At 35.4% G+C, this 25,042-nt stretch overlaps 2 protein-coding genes across 3 annotated transcripts; one reads left to right on the top strand and one right to left on the bottom strand.

Annotated features, from left to right (window-relative positions):
• Window positions 1–292: 292 nt before the first annotated feature.
• On the bottom strand, window positions 293–11,757 carry paqr4a (progestin and adipoQ receptor family member IVa). Of its 2 annotated transcripts, XM_073825527.1 has the most exons (4): window positions 10,705–11,757; window positions 5,457–5,675; window positions 2,214–2,376; window positions 293–2,012 (listed from the first exon to the last, which is right to left on the bottom strand). In XM_073825527.1, exons 1-4 carry the CDS (start codon window positions 10,868–10,870, stop codon window positions 1,943–1,945), a joined length of 618 nt encoding a protein of 205 aa, XP_073681628.1. In that variant the 5' UTR covers window positions 10,871–11,757; the 3' UTR covers window positions 293–1,942. The 2 variants fall into 2 exon arrangements, with proteins under 2 accessions (XP_073681628.1, XP_073681687.1); XM_073825586.1 differs by having other exon boundaries at window positions 293–2,376; window positions 10,705–10,873.
• An 8,419-nt stretch (window positions 11,758–20,176) lies between these two features.
• Window positions 20,177–24,358, top strand: prf1.9 (perforin 1.9). The gene is made up of 4 exons (XM_073825426.1): window positions 20,177–21,014; window positions 21,098–21,236; window positions 21,322–21,539; window positions 23,333–24,358. Exons 1-4 carry the CDS (start codon window positions 20,467–20,469, stop codon window positions 24,210–24,212), a joined length of 1,785 nt encoding a protein of 594 aa, XP_073681527.1. The 5' UTR covers window positions 20,177–20,466; the 3' UTR covers window positions 24,213–24,358.
• The last annotated feature ends 684 nt before the right edge of the window (window positions 24,359–25,042 follow it).

The raw sequence follows: 25,042 nt of genomic DNA, 5'->3' as shown, positions 1-25,042 counted from the left end.
TTTGAACCTTCTGTAATAGTTGCATATGAGTCCCTCAGTTGTCCTCAGTGTGAAAAGATGGATCTCAATATCATGCAGTCATTGTTGGAAAGGGTTCAAATACACAAAAATGCTGAAAAACCAAAGAATTTGAAAAGATTCTGAAAGATTTTTCTGAAGAACAGCAGGCAGTTTAACTGTTCAGGACAAACAAGGGACTCATGAACAATTATCACTAAATAAAAAACAACACAGTATTTAATCGTATGTAAACTTTTGAACAGGGTCATTTTTATAAATTCAACAATTTTTTTTTTTTTTGGACTGTATGAAAACATTTAATGTGAAATATCTTATTCAGGTCAGTACTAAATAAACAATAACATGCATTTTGTAGGATCCCTCTTATTTTGGTAAAATAATTAACATTTTGCGAGGTGTATGTAAACCTTTGACCTCAACTGTATGTATCCAGTCAAGTTCATCCCATTACTAGGGACTGAGATAAACTGTACATATAGAGTTTTAATTTGGCACAAGTACCAATATTCCCCTAGTTTTCATTGGGGAATTCATAGTGTATTGGCATGTGTAATATTCCTCCATTCTGGAGTCGAATATTCATCTGCCACATCTGATGAGCGGGAACATCAGGTGCGCAGTGGACGAAGATGGCCAGCAGAGAATTAAAGCCTTTGTGCAAACAGCACGCCATTAAGAAAATAATTTGCCTTGTCTTGAGTCCAAGGTTACATAGATAATTGAGGTTAAAGGTCAGAAAGAAATTAAATCTAATTTAGAGCGGTACAAAATCCAATCTTCCAAACTACAGATTAGGATATTAAAACCATAAGTCATCAACCGTTCAGCAACACAGCAGAGAGAATATCTTCTGCAGGTAACATGAAATGTTTCCCATGGTAATATTAAAGTTGTGCTCCTGCAAAAACCGCATTGAATAAATGCCCCTTAGATGCTAACAAACACGATCAAAGTCAAAGAGGGCAGTAAGAAATAAAATGGGCACTCAGCAACTTTAACCACCCAGTAAACGTATAAATGGCAAGGCTACAAACCAAGGAATGACCCATTCACCCTTCGCTTACAGGTATCGGAGTAAGAATGTGAAAAATGTGGACCTGAACAGGGAGATGACACAAAAAACAAGGAAAATCAACTCAAGTATTTCCAGTAAATGTTTCTGTCAGACTGGGCATACAGTACATTGTGTGTGTGTGTGTGTGTGTGTGTGTGTGTGTGTGTGTGTGGTGCACTGATGTAACATTTGATATGCTGCATAGTCTGCAATAGAGTAGTAAGTTGAAAGTTGGAGGTGCATACATCATTTCTGCACCGGTGATCTTTGTTTCACCAGCAAAATTGAGAATAGAGACAAACTGTAATTAGTTTTCACAAAAGCCATGCTATTTTGAGCAATGAATTTTAGTTTGATTAGATTGGAGCCAATCATTTGAGGGCTCTATCATGTCTTTCACTGTTCAGCTACAACTAAACTTTGGGGTTATTTATTAAATGCTTTAAACGCTGGTGAACATATGACATCAAACTATGTCAGACCCCATATGTGTATGTGTGTGTGCGCACGCCTATAGAATGTGTAGGTCTCAAACCAAAAAAAAAAATTAAAAATTTGCCTTTGTTTGAGCTAGTAGGTCTAAACAGCGCCATGCACAGACGATGTTTATGCAAACACGGATATGTACATTCTGGCTACTGACGGCACAAACGAGCATGTGTGTCGAAGCTGGCACTGGTGTCTCCTAAAAAACATGTAAAACACTTCTTATGGATGTTCGTGCACACATGTATATACAAAGCACAACAGCGTTCCCCCCACCCCGAACCATTCTTTGCCCAATTACGTCGCATTCCCGAACATCTGATTACTAAAAGAGGTCCTCGCTCCCTATTACCCATGATTCCAGACTAGCAGGGGCCACTGTCAGTCTGAGGGACAGTGATAGGTGTTGATCCACAGTAAGTCGTCCAGCACGCCCCAGTGTAGGTACAGTATGGACACCACCACCAGCACATGCATGATCTGATGGCTGTTGCACCAGTAGTCAAAGAGGCCCGGACGGAAGCGCTCAGGAATTCGTGTGATATTGATGACACCGCCCAACACCGCTAGTGCATCCATGGTGAGAAAGTGACGCAGTGAGGTGGGACTCCCTCCGCCCACACCTACCCAGCGCAGAAGGAAAAATGAGAAGCGGAAGAGCGCCTGCCAGGCGAAGGAACGCAGACGCCGCACTCTGCTGCGCGCTGTGATGGCACAGTAGATGGAGTAACTGGATAGCAGGATGTACATCAGTAGAGCCACCGTGCGGGTGAAGGGGTAGCAGAGAAGAGTGCTGTACACGATGGGCAGAGCTCCTGTCAACCAAAACACAGTGTTACTAAGATGACAAGCTCTTGTGGCCTAATATGCAACTGTACAGCTCACATCATTCAAGCTCCAAAGTTGAAAAAAACACAGAAATACATACAGTTGCTTTAAAAGGACAGTTCACCCAAAAATTCTAATTCTGTCATTAATTTCTCACCCTCACGTCGTTTCGAACTCGCAAGTCTTTTGTTCATTGTTCAGAACACAAATTAAGATATTGATTAAATCTGAGAGCTTTCTGACCCTGCATAGGCAGCAACACAACTGACACGTTCAGGCACGTGCACAGGTAGGGCTCAACCTGTGCAGAGCACATGCCCTTTTTGTAATTACACTCTGAAGTGCCCTTTTTTGGGGAGTTTTTATTTTATTTTTATAAATCAATGCTATTGATAACCCTTTACGTCTGTTTGTCTTTTTAACAAATATTTAACTAATTAAAGGCATTAAAAAGCGCATCTCTTAGAACCGCTCAAACTGTCAGTCAAACTTCACAACTCCGCCCCCTGAGCGCCGCGAACTTACGTTATATAGCACGTCAGTCAGAGTCATAGAGCAGAAGCAGATGAACTTCTTCGTCTTGTAACGTTCAAGGCCCAGAAAGGTAGTAAGGACAAAATAGTCCATGTGACATCAGTGGTTCAACCTTAATTTTATAAAGCTACAGAATACTTTTTGTGCACAAAGAAGACAAAAATAATGACTATATTCAACAATTTTTTTCTCTTCAGTCTTCAACGAGGTTTCATCAAAAATATCTTAATTTGTATTTCAAAGATGAACGAAGGTCTTGCAGGTTTATAACAACATGAAGGTGAGTAATTAATGACAGAAATATAATTTTTACGTGAACTATCCCTTTTATGTATTTGCTTACCACTATACATTGTATAAAAAAAATTTGAAAAAAGAAATGAAGAAATTACAATGTATGACTGATAACAAAAATATTAAGAAACTAAGAAACAAATTATAAGAATATTAAGAAACAAATATATAAACTGATAACAAAAATATTAAGAAACTAAATTAATTCAGTAAATTAGTTCAATCAGGTTTTTCTCCACTATGTGGTGCTTTAGTCTGTATGTAAACACGTGATGTTGTGGATTCTGTCTGTCTTTAGAATTATTAGTTGTTTATTTTACTCACTGCATTGTCTGTGTTTTTGGACCATGTGTGCCTTTGATGATGATCAAGAATGAAATTATAACTACAATATATTCAGACGGAGGATGTGTCATGCAGAAACTGCGAATGTCCTTTACCTTTTACACAGTAAACTATAAGGTGAAACAAATTATTAAATTGTAATAATAATGTTACTACAAACATACATACATTTTCTTCAAGACATTAACCATATTATATAATATTCTGTACTTTAAAACTTTTGAAGCAAAATTGCAGTTGAAGTCAAAAGTTTACATACACCTTGCAGAATATGCTAAATGTTAATTATTTTACCAAAAATAATTGGAGGAACCATGCAAAATGCATGATGTTTTTATTTAGTACTTACCTGAATAATATAATGATATTTCATATAAAAGGCATTTACATATAGTCCACAAGAGAAATTAGTAGTGGAATTTATAAAAAAAATGACCCCGAAAAGTTAAACTGCCTGCTGTTCAGAAAAATTCTCAGGTCCCACAAATTTTTGGGGTTTTCAGCATTTTTGTGTATTTGAATTGTTTCCAACAATGACTGTATGATTTTGAGATCCATCTTTTCACACTGAGGACAACAATAAGAAAAGGATAAGAAAAAAAAGAGGCAAAATAAGAAAAATGTACACATCATTTTGTTTAAAACTTTACACCCCTGGCTCTTAACGCATTGTTTTTCCTTCTGCATTTAAACCTTCTGTAATAGTTGAATTAGTCCCTTAGTTGTCTTCAGTGTGAAGAGATGGATTGCAAAATCATATAGACATTGTTGAAAAGTGTTCAAATACAAAAATGCTGAAAAAAATATAATAATAAATTTGTGGGGCCTGAAGGATTTTTCTGAAGAACAGTGGCCAGTTTAACTGTTCAGGACAAACAAGGGACTCATGAACAACTAACACTAAAAAAAGGGTCATTTTTATAAATTCAACTATTATTTTCTCTTGTGGACTATATGTAGGCCTAAACGTATTTTATGTAAAATTTCTTATTCAGGTCAGTACTAAATAAAAAATAATATGCATTTGTATGATCCCTCTCATTTTGGTAAAACAATTAACATTTTACAGATTCTGCAAGGTGTATGTATGGTCAGAGTTCACCAAATAACAGGTGTTTACTGTATAATTTTTATATTCTATCAATTAACATTGTTACACATTTACATAAATGCCATTTTTTGCACTACGCTAGTATAAATCCTAGAATATTAGAACTATACCTCAATAATTAAATTTCCTAATGTAATTAATGCTATCCTCCAAACCATTTGGTCTCATCAAGCATAATTCACTCTTACAATAAATCAAATCAAATTAGTCAACATGTCCTTTTCTGACTTTCTACAAAATGTTCCTTTGTCTTTCAACTAAAATGATGGATAATTATAAAAACTAAGAAAAAGCACTTTACATTTCAAATGAGATCTTTATCAGACAAACTGAGCAAGAGACAATAGAAGTGCTGTGAAACAGCCTTGTCACTGCTGCTTTACATGTCTTGTTGAAAGGCGCTTCAATGGATTCACGTCTATGTCTTTTTTGTTTTCTTTGCTTCTGTATTTCCTTTGTTACAACACCATTTTCTTGTACAACACTTCACCTTTAGCAAAATGTTGCAACAGCCTGAACGATGACTACAGATATAGTGGAAACGTACATTTTACTTATTCATTAGACTGCTGTGACATGGATCTCTAATGCAATATAGCCAGTTTTGGTGATCACAGCTAAACATGATGTGATGACACATTATTTCATCAGGTGACCTGTACAACCTATACAAAAAATATCAAATGTCAGAGAAAAAAAAAACTCGAATCAGCAGAGGAAAACAGAAAAGAATGTAAGATGTACTGTGATGGAGCGCATCTGACACCAGTTTGAGATGCTGACCTAGCGTGTTGATCATGCAGATTCCGCACATATCTAGCGTGAGCAGGGTTTTGTAGACGGGCTCGCCGCCCTCATGGTTCATGAAGAGGTGGTAGACCACCGAGCCCAGCTGCGGTGACAGGCAGGCCAGGAAGTGCACCACGCCGAGCCACGTCACGCTGATCTGCGTCCAGGGGATGTTGAGCGGTAGCAGCACCAGGAAACAGAGCAGAGGGATTCCTAAGTGGAGAAAAAGAAAGAGGCTCAGGAGAGTCATTGTATACAAAGACATAGTTGAAGCGCTGTTGAAACACGCAGGGCCTGTGAAGAGAATGAGAAGGTCGTTATTTGGCATTATGCTCAGACAAGCCCTGCAGTGTTTCATCGTGTCCCTTGAGTTGAACGCTGCAGCCTAAATAACACGTGGATTTATGAAGGCCCAGGGAACGGCCCAGCACAATGAGGGTCTCAGTGGCTTCGCTGTGCTAATTTTAGCAGCAGCTGCCAAAACTACACACTAAAACAAAAGTCTTTAAAAGTCTTTAGCACTAAATGACAGTCAGTGGCTTTTCAATAGTGACTCGAAGTACGTAAAAAGACTGCTGGATGATCTTCTTGTTGTTTGTGAATGTCTTTTTCTCTCCAAGCCCCTGCCATCCCCCCAGTGTCAAATGATTTACCCTAGTCAGGTAAAAGCACCAATGCCTTCTAGCACATCTATTTTGAGTGAGTTATCTCTGTTGGCTTAACGCTCGCTCTGATAAAGACACTATTGATAGAGACCATGCACTCTACCCTAGAAAAGTTCATGCATTTGAAAAGCACGTACTGTACTGTACATACTGTAAGTGAAAAAAAAAACCTGGCAATAATTATGTAATAAATATTTAAATTCAAACACTGAAATAGTAGCTAATAGTAAGGAGAGTAATAGTAGCTAATAGTAATTTCCATCACAAAGGACAAAATAATGTTTAAGACAAAATAATTTGCTACTGTTACTTTTCACGCGGTAAAAAAAAAATTCACGGAGCAAAGAGGAAACTGAAAGCGTGGTGTAAGACAAGACAGAGCAGGTTACTTTAGGTATGAAACAAAGTCTCAGCTTTAAAATCTTGTCATTTTTAAAGAAATTCAAACAATAAATACCGTTTTGGGGCTCTTTAATGTGTCCTGACAGATCGCTGTGGTGCCTCAGTTCAAGCGGCACATGAATCGATCAGCTCTTCCTCTTTACTAGTTATAGTATGAAATAAACATGAATGAACATCAGAAGGTATCTTGTTTCAAGGTGGAAAGACATCAGTACACACCATTTTTCAAGTTGAAGTCTGACGACGTTAATCTACTCTCCTGTCTGGTTTGTTTGTCGGACAAAATGGCAGATTCTGTGTTACGATTGGTCAGAACCCCTGTCAATCAAACTCCTGGCGAAGAGTCAATTATGACATAAACAGTCCAAATTATATAAATGAGTAATAATCAAGACAGAGATGGAAAGCCATAATTTTGATGTAAAAATTCTGCCTTATTGTCATAATTTTGACTTGTCATATTCTGAATATGTGACCCTGGAGCACAAAACCAGTCTTAAGTAGCACTGATATATTTGTAGCAATAGCCAAAAGCACACTGTATGGGTCAAAATTATCTTTTTTTTTTAAATGCAAAAAATCATTAGGATATTAAGTAAAGATCATGTTCCATGAAGATATTTAGTGAATTTCCAGCTGTAAATATATCAAAACTTAATTTTTGATTAGTTATATGCATTAACTTCATTCGGCCAACCAAAGGTGATTTTCTTAAGATTTTGCTTTTTTTTTTTTTTTGCATCCTCAGATTCCAGATTTTCAAATAGTTGTATCTCAGCCAGATATTGTCCTATATCCCAACATGCCATACATCAATGGAGAGCTTATTTATTCATAAATCCAGTTCCAGGGTCACATATGACTTTCTATCATAATTCAATTTTTTTATCTAATAATCATTTACCAAAGCATGAGTTCACCCAAAAATCATCATAATTTCTATGCCATCCCAAACCTCTATTACTTTCATTCTTTGAACACAAAAGATGTTTTGATAGATGTTGGGTCCCACTGACATTTATTGTGCGTTACACAAAAGAAATAGAAAGTGATTTCGAACAGCACGGGGATACATTTTTCTTCTTTTTTGAAGGGAACTGTTCCTTCAATTTTTTGTGGTGTATGTGCAAGTGTTAATCGATTTATGCAGAAGCCAGCTATCAGATCATATGCTCAGATCATAGCCCATTAGTGGCCATACAAACAGCATGTGGTTTAAGAAGCCCACAGACCAGAAAAAAAACATACTAAGACATCAGCAAAAGTGGTTAAACCAGAAGCAACCTAATGATTATTAGTCATAGTCAGGAACAAACCGAGTCATTTTTAAACAGCAGATGTTTTAGAAACCTATGAAGAACATTGCTCTGAAGACATGGCGTGCAAACATGGGGTACAATTGTGAATAGGTATCATGCAAAGTAAAACACAAATACTTGAACGCAAAGCAAACACTGTGAAGGGGCATGCAGTTCGGATGCGTTCAAATGCAAGAATGTAAATCGCCCTATGTAAAGAAAAGTGACAATATATACAAATTTTCATCAATCAGATTATGTTGTCAAAAGGAGGAATTTTTCCCAACCCAAACAGTACAGACACTGAATAAATGCCTCTGTATTTCAGCTTAGAAAAAGACAACCAGGTGCTGCTCCCTACAGCAAGGTCATCTGTTGGGTCAAGTTAAGCTGTGTCACTCATTTCAAACCTCTAATTTCTGCTTACTTGACTACAGCAGGCCAGAGCAGTCTCAAATATACTCTGAACCACAGCGTTGGCTCTGAGAGTGCAGTGCACAGATGCAGTGTTCTTCTCAGGTTTTCAGCAATGCACATCAGTGTGAATGTGTCATCTGCCATTGAAACAAACAATATAATTTAGCACCAACAAAGTTTTACCATTCCACATGGCAGTTTCTTGGAAGGCAAGGGTGTATGTATGACACTACACCTGCAGGCAACCACATGACCCAGCTTGATGGTTCCACGCAGTCCTGCAATTTAGAAGCATTTACAGGCGGAAATTCCTTTGGAGTTAACCTTTATGCCTGATTTTAGATTTTTTAGATTTCCTCTGGGCAACTATTGAACTTGCGTATAGATATAACGCTTATAGATACTGTTCAGTGCAGCTATGATATAAAAATACGACAAAAATTACTTAACAAGATAATAACTCATTTGTTATTGACTAACAATTAATTATGTATAGGAAACTGCAGTACATTAGTGATGTACACAGGAACTGAGTGAGAAGCAAAGTTTAGTCAAAGATGCAGATCTTTGCATTTCATGGTGTATCTGTATATAATTAAAAAGAAGATAATTCGGACATAGATTAATCACCCTCAGGTCACTCCAACCCTGTATGACTTTCTTTCTTCGGTGTAAAACAAAAGGAGTTATATTGAAGAATCTATTGGTATGTCTTTTCCATTCAATTGCAATTGAAGATGCTTAAAAAGGACACAAAATCACTATAATTTAGTTTAATTTTAATTTAATTGCATCCAAAAATAAAAGTTTTTGTTTACATAATATATGTGACCCTGGAGCACAAAACCAGTCTTAAGTAGCATGGGTATATTTGTAGCTATAGCTAAAAATACATTGTATGGGTCAAAATGATTGATTTTTCTTTTATGCCGAAAATAATTGGGATATTAATTAAATATCATGTTCCATGAAGATATTTCGTGAATTTCCTACCATAAGTATATCAAAACTTATTTTTGATTAGTAACATGCATTGCTAAGAACTTAATTTGAAATTTAAAGGCAATTTTTTTCAGTGTTTTGATTTTTTGCACCCTCAGATTCCAGATTATCAAATAGTTGCATCTAACAAATATTGTCATATCCTAACAAACCATACATCAATGGAAAGCTTATTTATTCAGCTTTTAGATAGTGTATAAATCACAATTTTAAAAAAATTGACCCTTATGACTAGTTTTGTGGTCCAGGGACACATATGTGTGTGTACTGTGTATTTATTATGTATTTATAAAAACACACACATACAGTATTTTGAAAACATTCAAATGTATTTACATGTATATATTTATATTCATATAATTTATATAGAAATATATTTAATATTTAAACATTTTACTTAAATATATACATGCATGTGTGTATATTTATAAATACATTATAAATATACACAGTACACACATATATTATGTAAACAAAAACTTTTATTTTTAATGCGATTAATCGTTTGACAGACTTTAATTTTAATCACAACAGTGATCCACAAGACTCATGCACTAAATTTCATGTCTTTCAAGTTCAGAAGAGTAGTACCAAAGTTGCTTAATGAGCAAATGATTCATTTGAGTTCACATATGACACTCTTTGCCACATTTTTGAGTCTTTTTGAGGCATGACAATGAATGGGGAAGATGTCACTGCATGGAAAACTTTCTCCTTTGTGTTTGCCAGAAGAAAGTCATATGTGACCCTGGACCACAAAACCAGTCATTAAGTTGCATGGGTATATTTGTAGCAATAGCCAACAATACATTGTATGGGTAAAAATGATTTATTATGCCAAAAATCATTAGGATATTACGTAAAGACCAGGTTCCATGATGATATTTTGTAAATTTCCTACCGCAAATATACAAAAACTTAATTTTTTATTAGTAATATGCAACTTTTGGCAACTTTAAAGGCAATTTTCTCAATATTTATTTTTTGCACCCTCAGATTCCAGATTTTTAAATAGTTGTATCTCCACCAAATATTGCATTGTATTACGTATATTTCAAATAATTGACCCTTATGACTGATTTTTTTTTTTTTTTGAGAACTATTCCATTAACATGTAACGTTAGTGTTATGAAAGGGACAGTAAGTTGTAGTTTACAACACACAGCATGCAAGCAGGAAATATAGACCATATCCTGTGTCTGGTGGTATAGCAACACTTCATTTAAATGGGGTTTAGACTATAGCTATGAATGGGTAATACAAATGCAAATACTGGTAAGACCTAGGTAGCCAGGCTGGACAAAACTCATACTGACGTGACTGAAGTAAAGAAATGTATTAATAATAATTTATTAGAATTTTTACTTTAAAAAGTGAAGCAGGTGGTACATAACAAGCACATAAAGAGAGAGGGCACTGTCAGCTTCCTCTTTTGAAGCGGTAGGCTATCTCACTCACCATGTGTGTAGATGTTCCCCAGCTCGTTGTGCAGATAGAAGAGACTCTTGATACACTCCTGGACTGAGGAGATGGGTCTATAGCCAGTCAGGACATATCTGTTAAACTGTAAATGTGGAGGAGAGTTTGCCCAGTCCAGCAGTCTGGGGCCGTTTAAAAATGCCATAGCAACCAGAAACAGTCACGACGACGACGCTAAAATAACTACGCTATACATCTACACTTACACGTACGACACAGACTAAAAAAAGATTGGACACCCTAGACATTAGTCGGAGAAGTCCAGTCCGCTCATGTGCAGCCAGCTACATGACTAACAGACCAGCTCTTTAGCCGAAAGGATTTTAAAAAACAACTTTCGCCTCAGCGACACTTTGTTTTCGAACGTTGTCGTCGGCGGCGGCGTCATCCACACGGGTTGACGTAGAAATTCCAGGCTGCGTTCATAGTGACCTTCGCCGATATATACAGTGCTGCATGTAACATTTAAACGAAGTGCGGTCACACCCTGCTCAAGCCTTTCAAACAAACCCCACCAGCTTCTGTCAGCTCGACTTCAGAGGTGGCTTTCGTCTGCTGCTCATCAAACAGCCGCTGGCTAGTTTCACCATCGGGAACAGCAGCAGGGCTTTCGTGAACGCGAAGGTTCAGGTCAACTTCCTCATATTCCCGTAGAGTGAATCATCACCAACATCATCTGTCCGTCCGGAGCTTTGGCATCCACTCTGCAAGCTACCGGCACAATGTGAGACCCATGCGTTAGCAGGAAACTGATACAAAAGACTCATTTACATGTCCTGAACGGTAAACAAAAGGAGTATACCAGTATGCGTTTAATATAGTGATGATCCGACAATATTGCTTGGCACTGACCATAAGTAGTCACTAACATACAGTTCAGTGCCAGAATCGATATGACATCCCGGGGTTTATGGAGTTAATATTAAAATATTCAGCTGATGTAAAAGAACACGCGGGTTTGATATGCAATATTATCAAATTCTCATAGATATGTCAAGTTTTTTATCTCAGAATCTATCAAGCATCTGCTGGCATTTGATTTGCTCCTTATCAGCGACAAGCACTGTTATCCAACAAGGAAGTGCACCGTGCAAAAAAAAAAAAACACTCCTTTATCATTTTAACAATAACGATATTTCGATATCAAACGCACGCTGTACGTTTCTGTTCCCTGTTTCACATTAACGTTACCCGGATAGCTCGAGAGCTAACGGGCTAGCTGCCGTCACCTTGATTGTGCTGACTGCAAAAACCCACGAGCTTCACAGTCAATGTTTTAGCAGCGGTTAAACATCACAGCCGGTTTTTCCAAACAGCCGCACACGCATTCCTGCAATTCCCCCCGACTCCGGCTAAAATATCTCCATCCGTAGGCTTGGCATTTGTCATCCAGCGAACGGAGGAATGTACGTGGTGGTCCGCTCACAGGAACACGTCTCTCCTATGTTGCCAAGTGATGTTGCTGCTAGCTTGCAGTGATTTCAGCCAGCAGAGTTTTAAACCAGCGCTTTGGTGAGGAGGTCCGTTTCTGATAAGCGGCTATCCCAAAAAAAGGTTAACATCCCCTACATTCACCGGCGCATTTCTTGCGGGCTGACTGATACCGGTGTGCTGAAACATGCGGCTGGTGGAGGGGCGCAGCGGCCCGGCCTTCACTCCTTATCATCCGCTGATGCTGCAGCGCTCTAATCCAGTCTGGACCAACTGGGACGAGCCGGGGGTGGCGCGAGGACAGGATGGATTCAATTTGTGCCTTTTAGATATTTTTTTAACATTCAAAAACATATAGATTTTTAGAATGTAATATCAAGATGACAAAAAATGCGTCTATTTGACGCTAATATAATAATAGCTCAAAAGTAGCGATGTCCGATTCTGAACGAGTCGGACCTTTCCAATGAATTTAATGAACAAAACCGAGTTTGAGCGATTCGTTCATATGGAACTAAACGATTCGCTTACGAAATGGACTGAATCAGTCAAAGTGAGTCGTTTGACCGAGAATCGGCTCTTGTCCGTTTCGCAGTGAGCCGAGTGTGTACCGCGGATTTGACTGATGCAAAATTACTTTAATTGAATAAAACAGATTAATGCTATGACCAGAGCTGGGTAGTAACTGATTACATGTAATCTGTATTATGTACTCAGATTCCAAAAATGACGCACTTGTAATTAGATTAAGTTACATTTTAAAAAATGCGTAATCAGACTACAATTACTTTTATTGTGGATCACATGATTACGTATTGTTTACACAATAGCAATGAATTGTTTATAATTTATTGATTTTCCGTAATTGCTCTTTTTCATCTTTTAAATTTTCCTTTCTAAAACTGCCTTCTGTCCATATCGATTCAGAAAGTCTTTCAAGTTTTGTGGACATTCACATAAAGATCAGTCATTATTCAGGTGGCGACAGCATTTGACCAGTGATTTATAAAAATCATTTTAGGTTTAAGACGTTTTTAAGCATTTTAACACTGCATCAACTACTGATGAACACATTGATTTTTATTTGAATTAACACAGTTTTTTAACCATGCATTTATATGTCTTTGGAAGGCTTTTGTCCCTCACACATTAAAATGCACAAATTCACAAACTTTTTTTGTCATCTGATCCTCTCTTACCTAATATATTTACTTGAAGTACTTCTTAGATTTTAAAATAAATATTTTATTAAATAAGTATCATATTTGCATGTTTACTGGTTCTCTGACATTGGTTATGTTCACATGACATACATGTAAACAAATAAATATTTATTTTTTTTAGCAAGTTTTTTATTTTGATTGATTTTGAAATTATTTTAATTTAATTTTTTTTGTATTTAATTAATTGTTAGTTTTTTTATTAAACTCATAAACCCCCTGTATCACAAACCTTGACGTATGATGTTTAATGCACTTCATGTTGTTACTAACATCGAATATTTTCTTACACTTGTACAATATGGTACAATATTATCCTATTTAAACAATGTGAAACACAAGATAGGTCAAATATAATCTAAAAGTAAAAGGATTATATTACCTAAAATGTGTAATATGCATTACGTTACTAATGTAAATTGGAATCAGTGGCGGATTACAATTTGTAAGTAATCTACCAAGCTCTGGTTATGACCAGTGTTGTGGGTAACGCATTACAAGTAACGTGGGTTATGTAATCAGATTACTTTTTTTGAAGTAACTAGTAAAGTAACACATTACTTTTTAATTTACAAGAAAATATCTGAGTTACTTTTTCAAATACGTTTGAAACTTAAGCAGTTACTTTGTTTTCCCATTTATTGACTGAAGATATTGTCGAGAGAAATCGGAAGTACAGAGGCATTGTGTGCACTTTGTAAACATGATGTTACTGTTCTTCTAGACTAAATGTGTACATGCATTATTTCATCTCACTCGCAAAAAAAAAACAGATTCAGTATTCATCAAAATGAATAAAAACAGTGCAATGCAAACTCAGAGTATGACGCAAACCTGCAATAATTCAATGTTAAATAACACAAATGTAATTAATCCCATTTGTTTTATTAACCAACGTCTTTGCTGCTGACCTTTGATGATCCATTTCAACCATATTTAATAAAAAATGACTTTAAACTAGCATTTGAGCTTCATTGTTTTTTTTTATTCCTGAAGAGTGATGAACCTCCTTCTCCTGCATACTGCAGACGTGAGTTTGCTTTTCCTTCAGCCTGTAGCTTATTCACTGTGAAAGGGCTTTTACATTTGCTAAAAATAGAACTTTTAATATTTAAAACAAAAAAGCAAGCCCTGCCCAGATTTAAAAAGTAACGCCAAAGTAACGTACCGCATTACTTAATAAAGTAGTTAAGTAGTTAAGCAATGAAATTAGTTACGTTTAAGGGAGTAACGCAATATCGCAATGCATTACTTTTAAAAGTAACTTTCCCCAACACTGGTTATGACGTACTGTCTAGATACAACTTGTATGACAGTTTATTTTTGTATAGCCTATCGACCTCATTTTTGCTGTAAGAGTAAACTTTATGTGCGAGCCTTCCGGTTTCATCCTTATCCAGCTATTTTTAGGTGTCCAAAACAGCTCGTTTTGCTGCTTGATATTGCAATTTCTTGTCTTTCCATATTATTTGAATGAATTATCTTAATTATGAACAAACTTATTTGTAATACAAACTGTTTTACCATTTACTGCACATTGTTATTCTTCTCTTTATTCCCCTACAGTGGCTAATGGAGCAGAAGTTTCGCTCATACGCTTACTTCCCCATTAAAAAAAAAGGTTGATAGTGTATTGTAAATACAAATTATATTTAATTCTTAAATTTTAGTTTAAAAAGCACTGATCATAGCGGCAGCTAGATAGGGACACATGAACTTAATAGGCCTAACACTAATTAAACAGTCGAAAAAGTGTAATGCTGCAAAAAAAGTATTATTATTATTGTTTTGCTTAAGGGGAGACACTGCAGGCAAAAACGCTGTTTTTTCATGCACCTATCAAATTTTAGATTTTGGGCCTTTTGGTTTTTCATAGTGTTTCTTTTCAGACTAGTGAAAAGAAAACATCCAAAAAAACACTGTTAAGTGTTTCTTTTATAACACTTTATCTATTTGTGTCAATTACAATGAATATTTTTAAAGGCCGTTTCTCAAAATGAGTTTTTTCTCCTATACTGAGCCATAAATCTCCACTTCAGCAGCACTTACACACACACACACACACACACACACACACACACACACACACACACACACACACACCAAACATTACATTTTTATTCCTGACTATATCCTGAAGGTTTTTACAGAAGGATTTATTCATATATAATTTGCTTGATTTTATACATTTTATTCCACAAAAAAGGTAAAAAAAAAAATAGTGTTTCCTGTTTTTTCTTAATTATGTCGTGACAAAATGAGATACCCAAAATTCCCCTCTGTAAAAACTTTTGACTCTAATATGTCAAAAAAAAAAATTCAACAAGAATTTTGTAACTGACTTGATCTAGTGTTTAGATTTTTGTACTAAAAATGTATGCAAATTAGCGCATATTTCATTAAATAATTACTCATTTGCATACTTAAACCTAACATTTTAGAAAACTTCTAATACAAAAAATGTTTGCAATTATCAAAGTCATCAATCAACTGGGTAAGTAAGGTGATAACTATTAGTTTTTTTTTACCCTATTCACCTGCAGTGTCTCACCTTAACAGCAATACACCTACATATGGCTTTATTGAAATTTAGACCTCGCCAGGATGCCAAAAAAAAAAAAAAAAAAAAAACAGATAAACTCTCACTGATTTTAATCGTTTTGCAGAAATGAGTCAGTCTTCCCATCACTAAAACGTAAGGCCAATAATTACAAGTGTGGGGCTCTACAGCCCCTGTCTCAAACTGCAGCACGTTGACTAAAATAGAGGTTGGCAGATGACATTCAGTGATTCAGGGTCATGAATGACTATTTATTTGTGGTGCGAAGTTTTACATTTTCTGTATTATTCTTCGTAATTATGTTTGTGCAAGTGGAAATACATTTTTGCATCAATCCGTATTATTGGATAAAAGATTCAGCAAGATAAAGCTGCTCACATGCTCAAGTGCGACAGCAACAGCGCAGACTATTATGCAGGTCAAAACCTTTTAATTTCTTTAGTATCTTCACATCGATGTGACTACTGCAACACAAGATAACACATAAACCACACAACTAATTCAAATTTCCAACCACTGTGTGAAAGGTTTGTTTCCTTATGAGTCATGATGCCCAACTAAACCATCTAGACCACAGTCATATGATGACACCATTATCACTTTATCTTTATGTGCATCTGGCCCTGTGTTTATGACCTCATTTGATTTAATCTGCAAACAAGTTGTTGTATTTTTAACACTTCATTTAAAGCAAACTAGTGAACTGAGACGATAAAGTAAAAAGTGGACTTGCTTAAGTGAGGAGAAAATATACATTTTGCCTTATACATTCACATTAGCTTAACTAGCATCAATTCTGTTTGCATTATTTACAGATCTGAATCAGCAGTACACTTGTGCTAACGAACGTAGGGGGTTAAAAATGAAAAAGTGCAGCTTGCTTCCTCAGGTTAAATTTTGCATGTAATTATATGAATGTCTCCATTTCTGTGTTGGAGACTGGCTTATATGGTTATCAAATCAGTACAGGCCCTTGTATAGTATAGGTTTAGGCACTTTTTTAAGTACACACCATCTATCTGTTTTGCTGAAATTAAACCACATCCTTTGATGACAAGCAACACCTTTTCATCTACATTCCAACCTTTTACACATTCTTTCACACATGATGAGTCAGTGACCCTCCAAGTGTGAATGTTCTTGTATCTGTCCATTGCAGTGGTTGGACACATTTGGTACATAAATATGAGCACAGCACAGGTAACTCTTAGTCGGCCTTTGGGGCGCTCTCAGATTACGACTAAAAAGATCTTCCAGGTAAGTGAAAACAAACCTAAACTTACTCACTTCATTGTAAATCAGAGTTTATTGACTTATAATAATATCTGCATTCAGGGGTGCACATTTCAGCCTGGTTCTCATAAGAGCACCTGGGGATTTGGTTTGGTCTTCACACTGCACTTCATAGCCAGACCCATTAAATATAACTATTAAAAATAAATAAATAATAGTGATTTTTGGAAAGTTTTGAAATTGAGATTTATACATCATCTGAAAGCTGTATAAATAGCTTGCCAGTGATGTATGGTTTGTTCGGATAGGACAATATTTGACCAAGATCCAACTATTTGAAAATCTTCAAACCCTCAAAATCCGAGGGTGCCAAAAAATACAAAATAAAATAGTGAGAAAATCGCTTTTGAAATTTTCAGAGATACCAAATGATTGGAAGTTTCACCATGACCACTCTCCTTGGTCTTTAAAAATGGCTGACATTAAATTAGTGATCAAATTTAACACCCTTATGGAAATATGATAATATTTTGTAATGATCATTTGAATCTGAATAATTTTCACATTGTTTCTCATAAAACAACATCTCAGGAAAATATTATGGGGTTTCAAATTCAAATATGACTTATTCTGTTATGAAACAGGACATTCATTTCATGTGTGTCCACTGTAGAGGACATCAGGACTTGGTGCATGTTTATTACACATTTTGGGAAACACAACAAGTGAATAGGGAAAGAAATTATATTTCAATATTGCTATGAAATATTAAATATTATTATGAAAATCTTGCCAATTATTACTCCCATTATTGCACTTATTTGTTCATTATATGTTGCCCCAAAAACACATTAATATGCAAATTATAGATACTTATACTACAGGGCCGTTGAATGCTTGAATCTGATTGGCTGACGAACGTTCTAGAGGTGTGCATCAGGGAAACGCAAGGCGAACGTAGTTCCAGGCAGCTTTAGACCGCAGTGCATGTCTATATCACTTCGCCAAATACGATTTCAGTTATTTCAAAGGTCCTTACAGCCCAAAACAGCGAAATAACTAAAACCCACAATGACACTGGCCAAACTAATAAATACAGTAAACATCAGGATAAAAACGACAGATTATTTCCATGTTTTTTTCCACAATATATTACGTTTTATTATGTACGGAAAGCACAAACTCTATTTCTCTCGCCCTCTCTCACTCACCTCACAGACGCACACACATAACATTACAGTTTGCACTCGCGTTAGCATTCGCGCTAATGTTGTTAGCGCTGCTCTGACGATTAACAACTTAAAAACGACATGACAGCTCTCACACGCGAGGTAACAACGGCGTGGTCTTGAAGAAAATGAACTTAAAGTTTAACTGTTAGTAGAGACGATGCTGCCAGTCACCCTTGAGAGACACAGACGTGAGAGAGGTAAAGTCATACACTTAGTTTCTCTCCCTCACTCTTTCCGTCCGTCTGCTTGTCTTTCGGTCTGTCTAAACTTCATTATTAACGGCATTATTTTGCTATTAACAGCCCAAGCGTCGTTACTAGTTCTAAAATGACGTTTTGGAACTAGCAACGAAGCTGTTGAATGAGCTGCGTAAGAAATTAATCCTACTCACAATAGCGTTTTAAGGATAAAAACCGGACGAATGTCTTGAAATATATCACTTGATCGATGTCTTGAGGTGTGGTAACTGTAGTATAAGCGGAATAATTGAATTTGGGCCGTAGAATTCTACGAAAACAATGCACACCCGAGGTGTAACGGCCACTCCGCTTCGCGTCGTGACCGCATCACCACCTCGGGTGTGCATTATTTTCTAAGAATTCTACGGCCCGAAGTCAATTATTCCTTACATTGCTTATAATGGGAAAACCTGTTCATGGCCATTTTACACACATTTTGCACAAAGAAAAATGGTTTATCAAATCATTCTGTGTATATCTTTTAAAAAAATGTTGAGAATCATCTTTATATAAAGTTTGGTACAAAAAATAAAAAATTGATTTGTGATTAAAACAAAAATTTGACTGTTTTTGCCTTTTTATGTCTATTCATGTCATTTAAGTCCTGATGTCTTCTACAGAGGACGTAGCATAACATATGAATAAAATATAAATTTTCAAAAATTATATAGTAAATGTGCTGCCGATTGAAAAGCGTTGGTTAATGAAATGTCACAGTTTTGCATTGTGCTTTGAAAACGGCAGCGATGGCCAAGATTTACGCTTTTATTTCCAATAGAATTCTTGGTAATTATGCATTAACAACTGTCAGCCTGTCTATATTAATATCTTAAAGCTATTTTTGACACTCTGCTCCTGTAAAAAAAGTTGTTTGATGATGCTGAAGCACTAACAGTATCAACATTATTCTATCGATTTTCCATGAAAAAATAAGTGTATCAAAATGCTAAAATGCCTACCACCGCATTTTTCGTCAGAGTGGGCGCAGCCATTTGTACATTTTGTGGATTTGTCTTCTGGTCTCATCTTTGTCCAGCTATTTTTAGCTGTACAAAACAAAACAGCTTGTTTTGCTGCTTGATATTGCAAATTGGTGTGTCTTACCACATTATTATAATGTACTTATTTATGAACACTTTGTAGTGCAAACAGTTTTACGTTGTTATTCTTCTCGTTATTTCCCTGTATGAACTGGAAGTCTCATCCATAGGTTTACTTCCACCTTGAAGCATAAGGTGGATATAAAATGACTAATCATAAACTTAAAATATATTTTATGTTTAGTACATGTCTAAATAAGGAAGAGTCTAGGATACACCAATCAAGTTCTGCAGAAATATTTTGCTTAGAACACTGTGTGACCCTGGACCACAAAACAAGTCATAAGGGTAATTTTTTTTTTTATTATTGAGATTTGTGTCATCTAAAAGCTGAATAAATAAGCTTTCCATTGATAATAGGACAATATTTGGCTGAGATATCGGAGGGTGCAAAAAATAAATCAAAATATTGAGAAAAATGCCTTTAAAAGTGTTCAAATTAATTTTTAGCAATGTATATTACTAATCAAAAAGTAAGTTTTGATATATTTACGGTAGGAAACGTACAAGTCTTCATGGAACATGATCTTTTCTTAATATCCTAATGTTTTTGGCATAAAAGAAAAAAAACGATCATTTTGACCCGTACAATATATTTTTTGCTATTGCTACGAATATACCCGTGCTAAGGCTGGTTTTGTGGGTCACATATATTAGTGTTGACAATATTAATACTGTGCTCTAATACTTCTAACCTTGTTTCTAATTAATGTATATCACAGCAGAATGAAATCCAAACTTGCAATGATTCCTCAAGTTATTCTGTGGTCTGGGCTTCTTCTGTACCTTCCTCTTCCAACCAGCCCGGCATGCTTTCTGGGTAAAGAAGCAGAGTGTCAAGATGCTGATTTTGCGCCAGGATCTGACTTGGCTGGAGAGGGTTTCGACATAACCAAGATGAAACGCCTGGGGACTTTTGTCATCAACATGAGAAAGTGGAAGCTCAAGAACAACACGTGCAACCTGTGCAAAAACCCATTCATGCAGTACAAAAAGCAGAAGCTCCCAGTGTCTGTGATTTACTGGAGGGCCACCCAAAATTGCAAGAAATCATTATCCAGCTCCGTTTATGAGTCCAGCGAGTCCCTGGTCAGCTCCAGCACCTCCTCCGTAGAGAACAACTGGAAAGCCGGTCTGGGAATAGGCAACATGGTGAGTAAGATGTCGGTGATGTTGGCTGGAACTAACTCCAAACTTGCAGAGTATTCAATGGGCAAGACCAAAAAGGACAAGTTCAGCTTCATTAAACAGTCTACATCCTGCGGATACTACAGGTGAGACTTCACATGTATTAGTCATAGTTTATGGTTGACTGTATGTGGGTTTTAACGTCAGCACTATACAACACTCTCTTCAGCTACAGAATTAGCAGCCACTCTAAACTTCATCCCGAGCTAACCTATGAATTCAGAAGGCTTCCAAAGACGTATGACAACCAGACAAAACAAAGCTACTTGTCACTTGTTGAAAAGTTTGGCACACATTACATTGTCCAGGTAATCCAAGATATATCAATATCAACGTGTACTAGTTCTCTCTGGCTGTCGCATGTATGTCACTCTTGTTTGTAATCTTTCTTAGGTGAAACTCGGTGGAACGGTGCAATCTGTGACCAGTGTCCAACAATGCAAGGCTACTCTCCAGGACCTCAGTGTAGATGAGGTCAAAACATGTCTGGACGTCGAGGCATCCGCAAGTATAATGGGGAGGATGAGCGTAGACACGGCGTACCGTCACTGTAATGAGAAAAAAGACAAAAAACTGAGCTCGCACAGTTTCGCTAACAGTTTTACTGACAGGTTTGTGCTTCGACTTGACTGAACGTGATAAAATATAATATAAAATAATATACACTCTAAAAGATGCTGGGTTAAAAACAACCCAGCACTGGGTGAAATATGGACAAACCCAGGGACTGGGTTGTTTTGACCCAGCGGCTGGGTTAAATGTTTAACCCAACCTTCTCGGTAGTTTTATTTAACTCAACAATGGTTTAAAAATTACTATACCGCGGCTTAAAAGGAACCCAAAATCAGATGCATAATTACTAGAGGCATCAGCAATAATCAAAAGATGCGCATTTATTAATAAACAATAAAAAATGTTTATTATTTATTTTGTTAAATGTATATAATAAATTAATAAATGTTTTTCAAATAATTTACTAATAAAATATTATTAACATTTATTTATTTAAAAAAAAATATATTTTATGTTACATTACATAATTAAATTATATTCTAATAATAATAATAATAATAATAATTTAATATTTAATAAATAGACTTAATTGGGGGATTCTAAATATTTAACAAACAAATGCAAAAGGGGGAAATCAGTGTAACATTTTCCTATAATTAATATAATATAATATAATAATAAATTATATTATAATGCTATTTAAAATACATTCTAAATATTTATTAAACAAATGCAAGAGGGAGGATATCACAGTTTAATAGTTTCATATTATATAAGTAATATTTATAAATACATTTTTATTAGTTTATTTTTATATTGTAGTATTATATTATATAATTAAAGTGATACTTTTTAATAATAATAGAAATGTAATATTTAATAAATACATTTAATTGGGGGATTCTAAATATTTTATAAACAACGGCAAAACGGGGGAAATAACAGTTTAATATTTTCCTATAATATAATATAATATAATATTTACATTTATTTTTATTTATTAGTTATATTATATTATTAAAATTATACATATAATAATAATAATAATAATAATAATAATAATTCAATATTTAAAAAAATACATTTAATTGGGGAATATTTAATAAATAAATGCAAAAGGGGGTCACAGTTTAATTGTTTTATATTATATCATAATAAACAAAACAAACCAAAAATATATAATATATATCTTTTTAAAATGAAAAATATATTAATGATACTACTAAAAATATTAATAAATGCATTTTCATTTGTTTATTGTTATATTTTAATATTATATAATTAAATTAATACTTAAAATAATAAACATTTACTATTTAATAAATACATTTAATTGGGGGATTCTAAATATTTAATAAACAACGGCAAAAGGGGGAAATAACAGTTTAATATTTTCCTATAATATAATATAATATAATATAATATGAAATATACATTTATTTTTATTTATTAGTTATATTATATTATTAAAATTATACATATAATAATAATAATAATTTAATATTTAAAAAAATACATTTAATTGGGAAATATTTAATAAATAAATGCAAAAGGGGTCACAGTTTACTTGTTTCATATTATATTATAATAAACAAAACAAAAAAATATATTTTTTTAATGAAAAATATATTAATGATACTAAAAATATTAATAAATGCATTTTTAATTGTTTAATTGTTTATTTTAATATGATATAATCATATTATATCATTACAATTATACTTATAATAATAAACATTTACTATTTAATAAATACATTTAATTGGGGGATTCTAAATATTTAATAAACAACTGCAAAAGGGGGAAATCACGTTTAATATTTTTCTATTATATAATATAATATAATATAATATAATATAATATAATTCATGCTTTCTTTCTTTTTTACAAGGTTAACTGAAATCAGTGGTGGCCACGCTCAGGACACGGCGCTTCTCTTCTCATCCAAAAATGATCCTGGTGCTTACAATCAGTGGCTCTCCTCAGTGCCAGAAAAACCAGAGGTGATTTCCTTTTCACTCCAGCCCCTCCATATATTGCTGCCAGTCAAAAACCCAAAACACGAGCAAATGCGGCGAGCCATTCGTGACTACATACTGCAGAGGGCTCTTTTGAGGAACTGCTCTACACCTTGCAAGGCCGGCATTGCAACTAACTCCAAAGAACCCTGTGCGTGCAGCTGTCACAACAGCCCTGGAGTAAAAGCAAACTGCTGCTCCTCACATCGCGGACTTGCTCAGATTACTGTAACTGTGACGAGGGCGACAGGGCTATGGGGGGACTACTTCACCCAGACCGACGGGTATGTCAAGGTCCTGAGAAATCACAAGGTCTTTCTAGGGGAAACACCGGTGATCTGGAACCAAAACTCACCGACCTGGAACTGGAAGTTTGATCTCGGCAGCTTCGTTCTCTCTCAGTTTGGGGGGTTGAGACTGGAAGTGTGGGACAGGGACAACAAGTGGGATGATAACCTCCTGGGGGCGTGCGACATACAATTGAAAGCCGGGGTAAAAAAAGACATCTGTCAACTTAACCACGGTTTGCTGTACTACCAGACGGCTGTAACCTGTGGTCCTAGTTTAACTGGCTCTTCGTGCACAGAGTATATGAGCTCTCCGATGTCCTCCCATCTAGAGAAGATATACGTGTCACGACACGCCCGGCCCATCCCCAAAGATGTGCTGGTGAACATGGGGGTGCTTTTAGATGAGCGCCGCTTCCTGTTTAGTCAAACCAGCCAGCCTAAAAGCAAAACGCAGACTTTGTAAAAGCTTAAAGGATTAGTTCACTTCCAGATTTAAAATTTCCTGATTATTTACTCATCCCCATGTCATCAAAGATGTCTTTTCTTTCTTTAGTCAAAAAGAAGGTCACTTCCAGATCAAAACCAGATAATTTACTCACTCTCATTTCATCCAAGATTAATGATGATTCATGTCTTTCTTTCTTCAGTCATGAAGAAATTATGTTTTTTTGTAGAAAACATTTCAGGATTTGTCTCCATATAGACTTTAATGGTGCTCAGTGATACAATCAGTCATTTTTAATGACATTAATAATTTTTTTTTTTTTAAATAGCCGATCGTTTCGATAGATAAGACCCTTCTTCTTTGACTGGGATCATTTAGAGCTGTTTGAAGCTGCATTTAAACTGCATTTTGGAAGTTCAGACTCGCAAACACCACTGAAGTCCACTATATGGAGAGAAATCCTGAAAAGTTTCTTTACGACTGAAGAAAGAAAGACATGAATATCTTGGATGACAAGGGGGTGAGTAAATTATCTGAGGAAAACATTCCAAGATTTTTCTCCATATAGTGGACTTCAATGGGTTGCAGGTCCAAAAATAAATAAAAAATGCTTTAAAAGCTCTTAAAATAAAGGTGCTTTAAAAGGTTCTTCACAGCGATGCCATAGAAGAACCATTTTTGGTTCCACAAAGAGCTTTCAGTCAAAGGTCCTTTAAAGAACCACCTCTTTCTTACCTTTTTATGATCTGAAGAACCTTCTTTCGCCACAAAGAACCTTTTGTGAAACGTGAAGGTTCCTCAGATGTTAAAGGTTCTTTATGGAACCATTTAGACAAAAAAGGTTCTTC

The sequence above is a fragment of the Garra rufa genome, chromosome 1 (genome assembly GCF_049309525.1).
Source record: "Garra rufa chromosome 1, GarRuf1.0, whole genome shotgun sequence".
NCBI lineage: Eukaryota > Metazoa > Chordata > Actinopteri > Cypriniformes > Cyprinidae > Garra > Garra rufa.
This window is presented reverse-complemented; position numbering and strand designations above follow the sequence as displayed.

Coding starts and splice junctions, on each gene's coding strand:
- prf1.9 (XM_073825426.1), top strand. CDS start 20,467: ATGAAATCCAAACTTGCAATGATTCCTCAAGTTATTCTGTGGTCTGGG. Junction 21,015..21,097: donor ACATCCTGCGGATACTACAG/GTGAGACTTCAC, acceptor CACTCTCTTCAG/CTACAGAATTAGCAGCCACT. Junction 21,237..21,321: donor GCACACATTACATTGTCCAG/GTAATCCAAGAT, acceptor AATCTTTCTTAG/GTGAAACTCGGTGGAACGGT.
- paqr4a (XM_073825586.1), bottom strand. CDS start 10,870: ATGGCATTTTTAAACGGCCCCAGACTGCTGGACTGGGCAAACTCTCCT. Junction 5,676..10,704: donor GGGGAACATCTACACACATG/GTGAGTGAGATA, acceptor TTCTCCACTTAG/GAATCCCTCTGCTCTGTTTC. Junction 2,377..5,456: donor CTGCATGATCAACACGCTAG/GTCAGCATCTCA, acceptor TTTGGTTGACAG/GAGCTCTGCCCATCGTGTAC.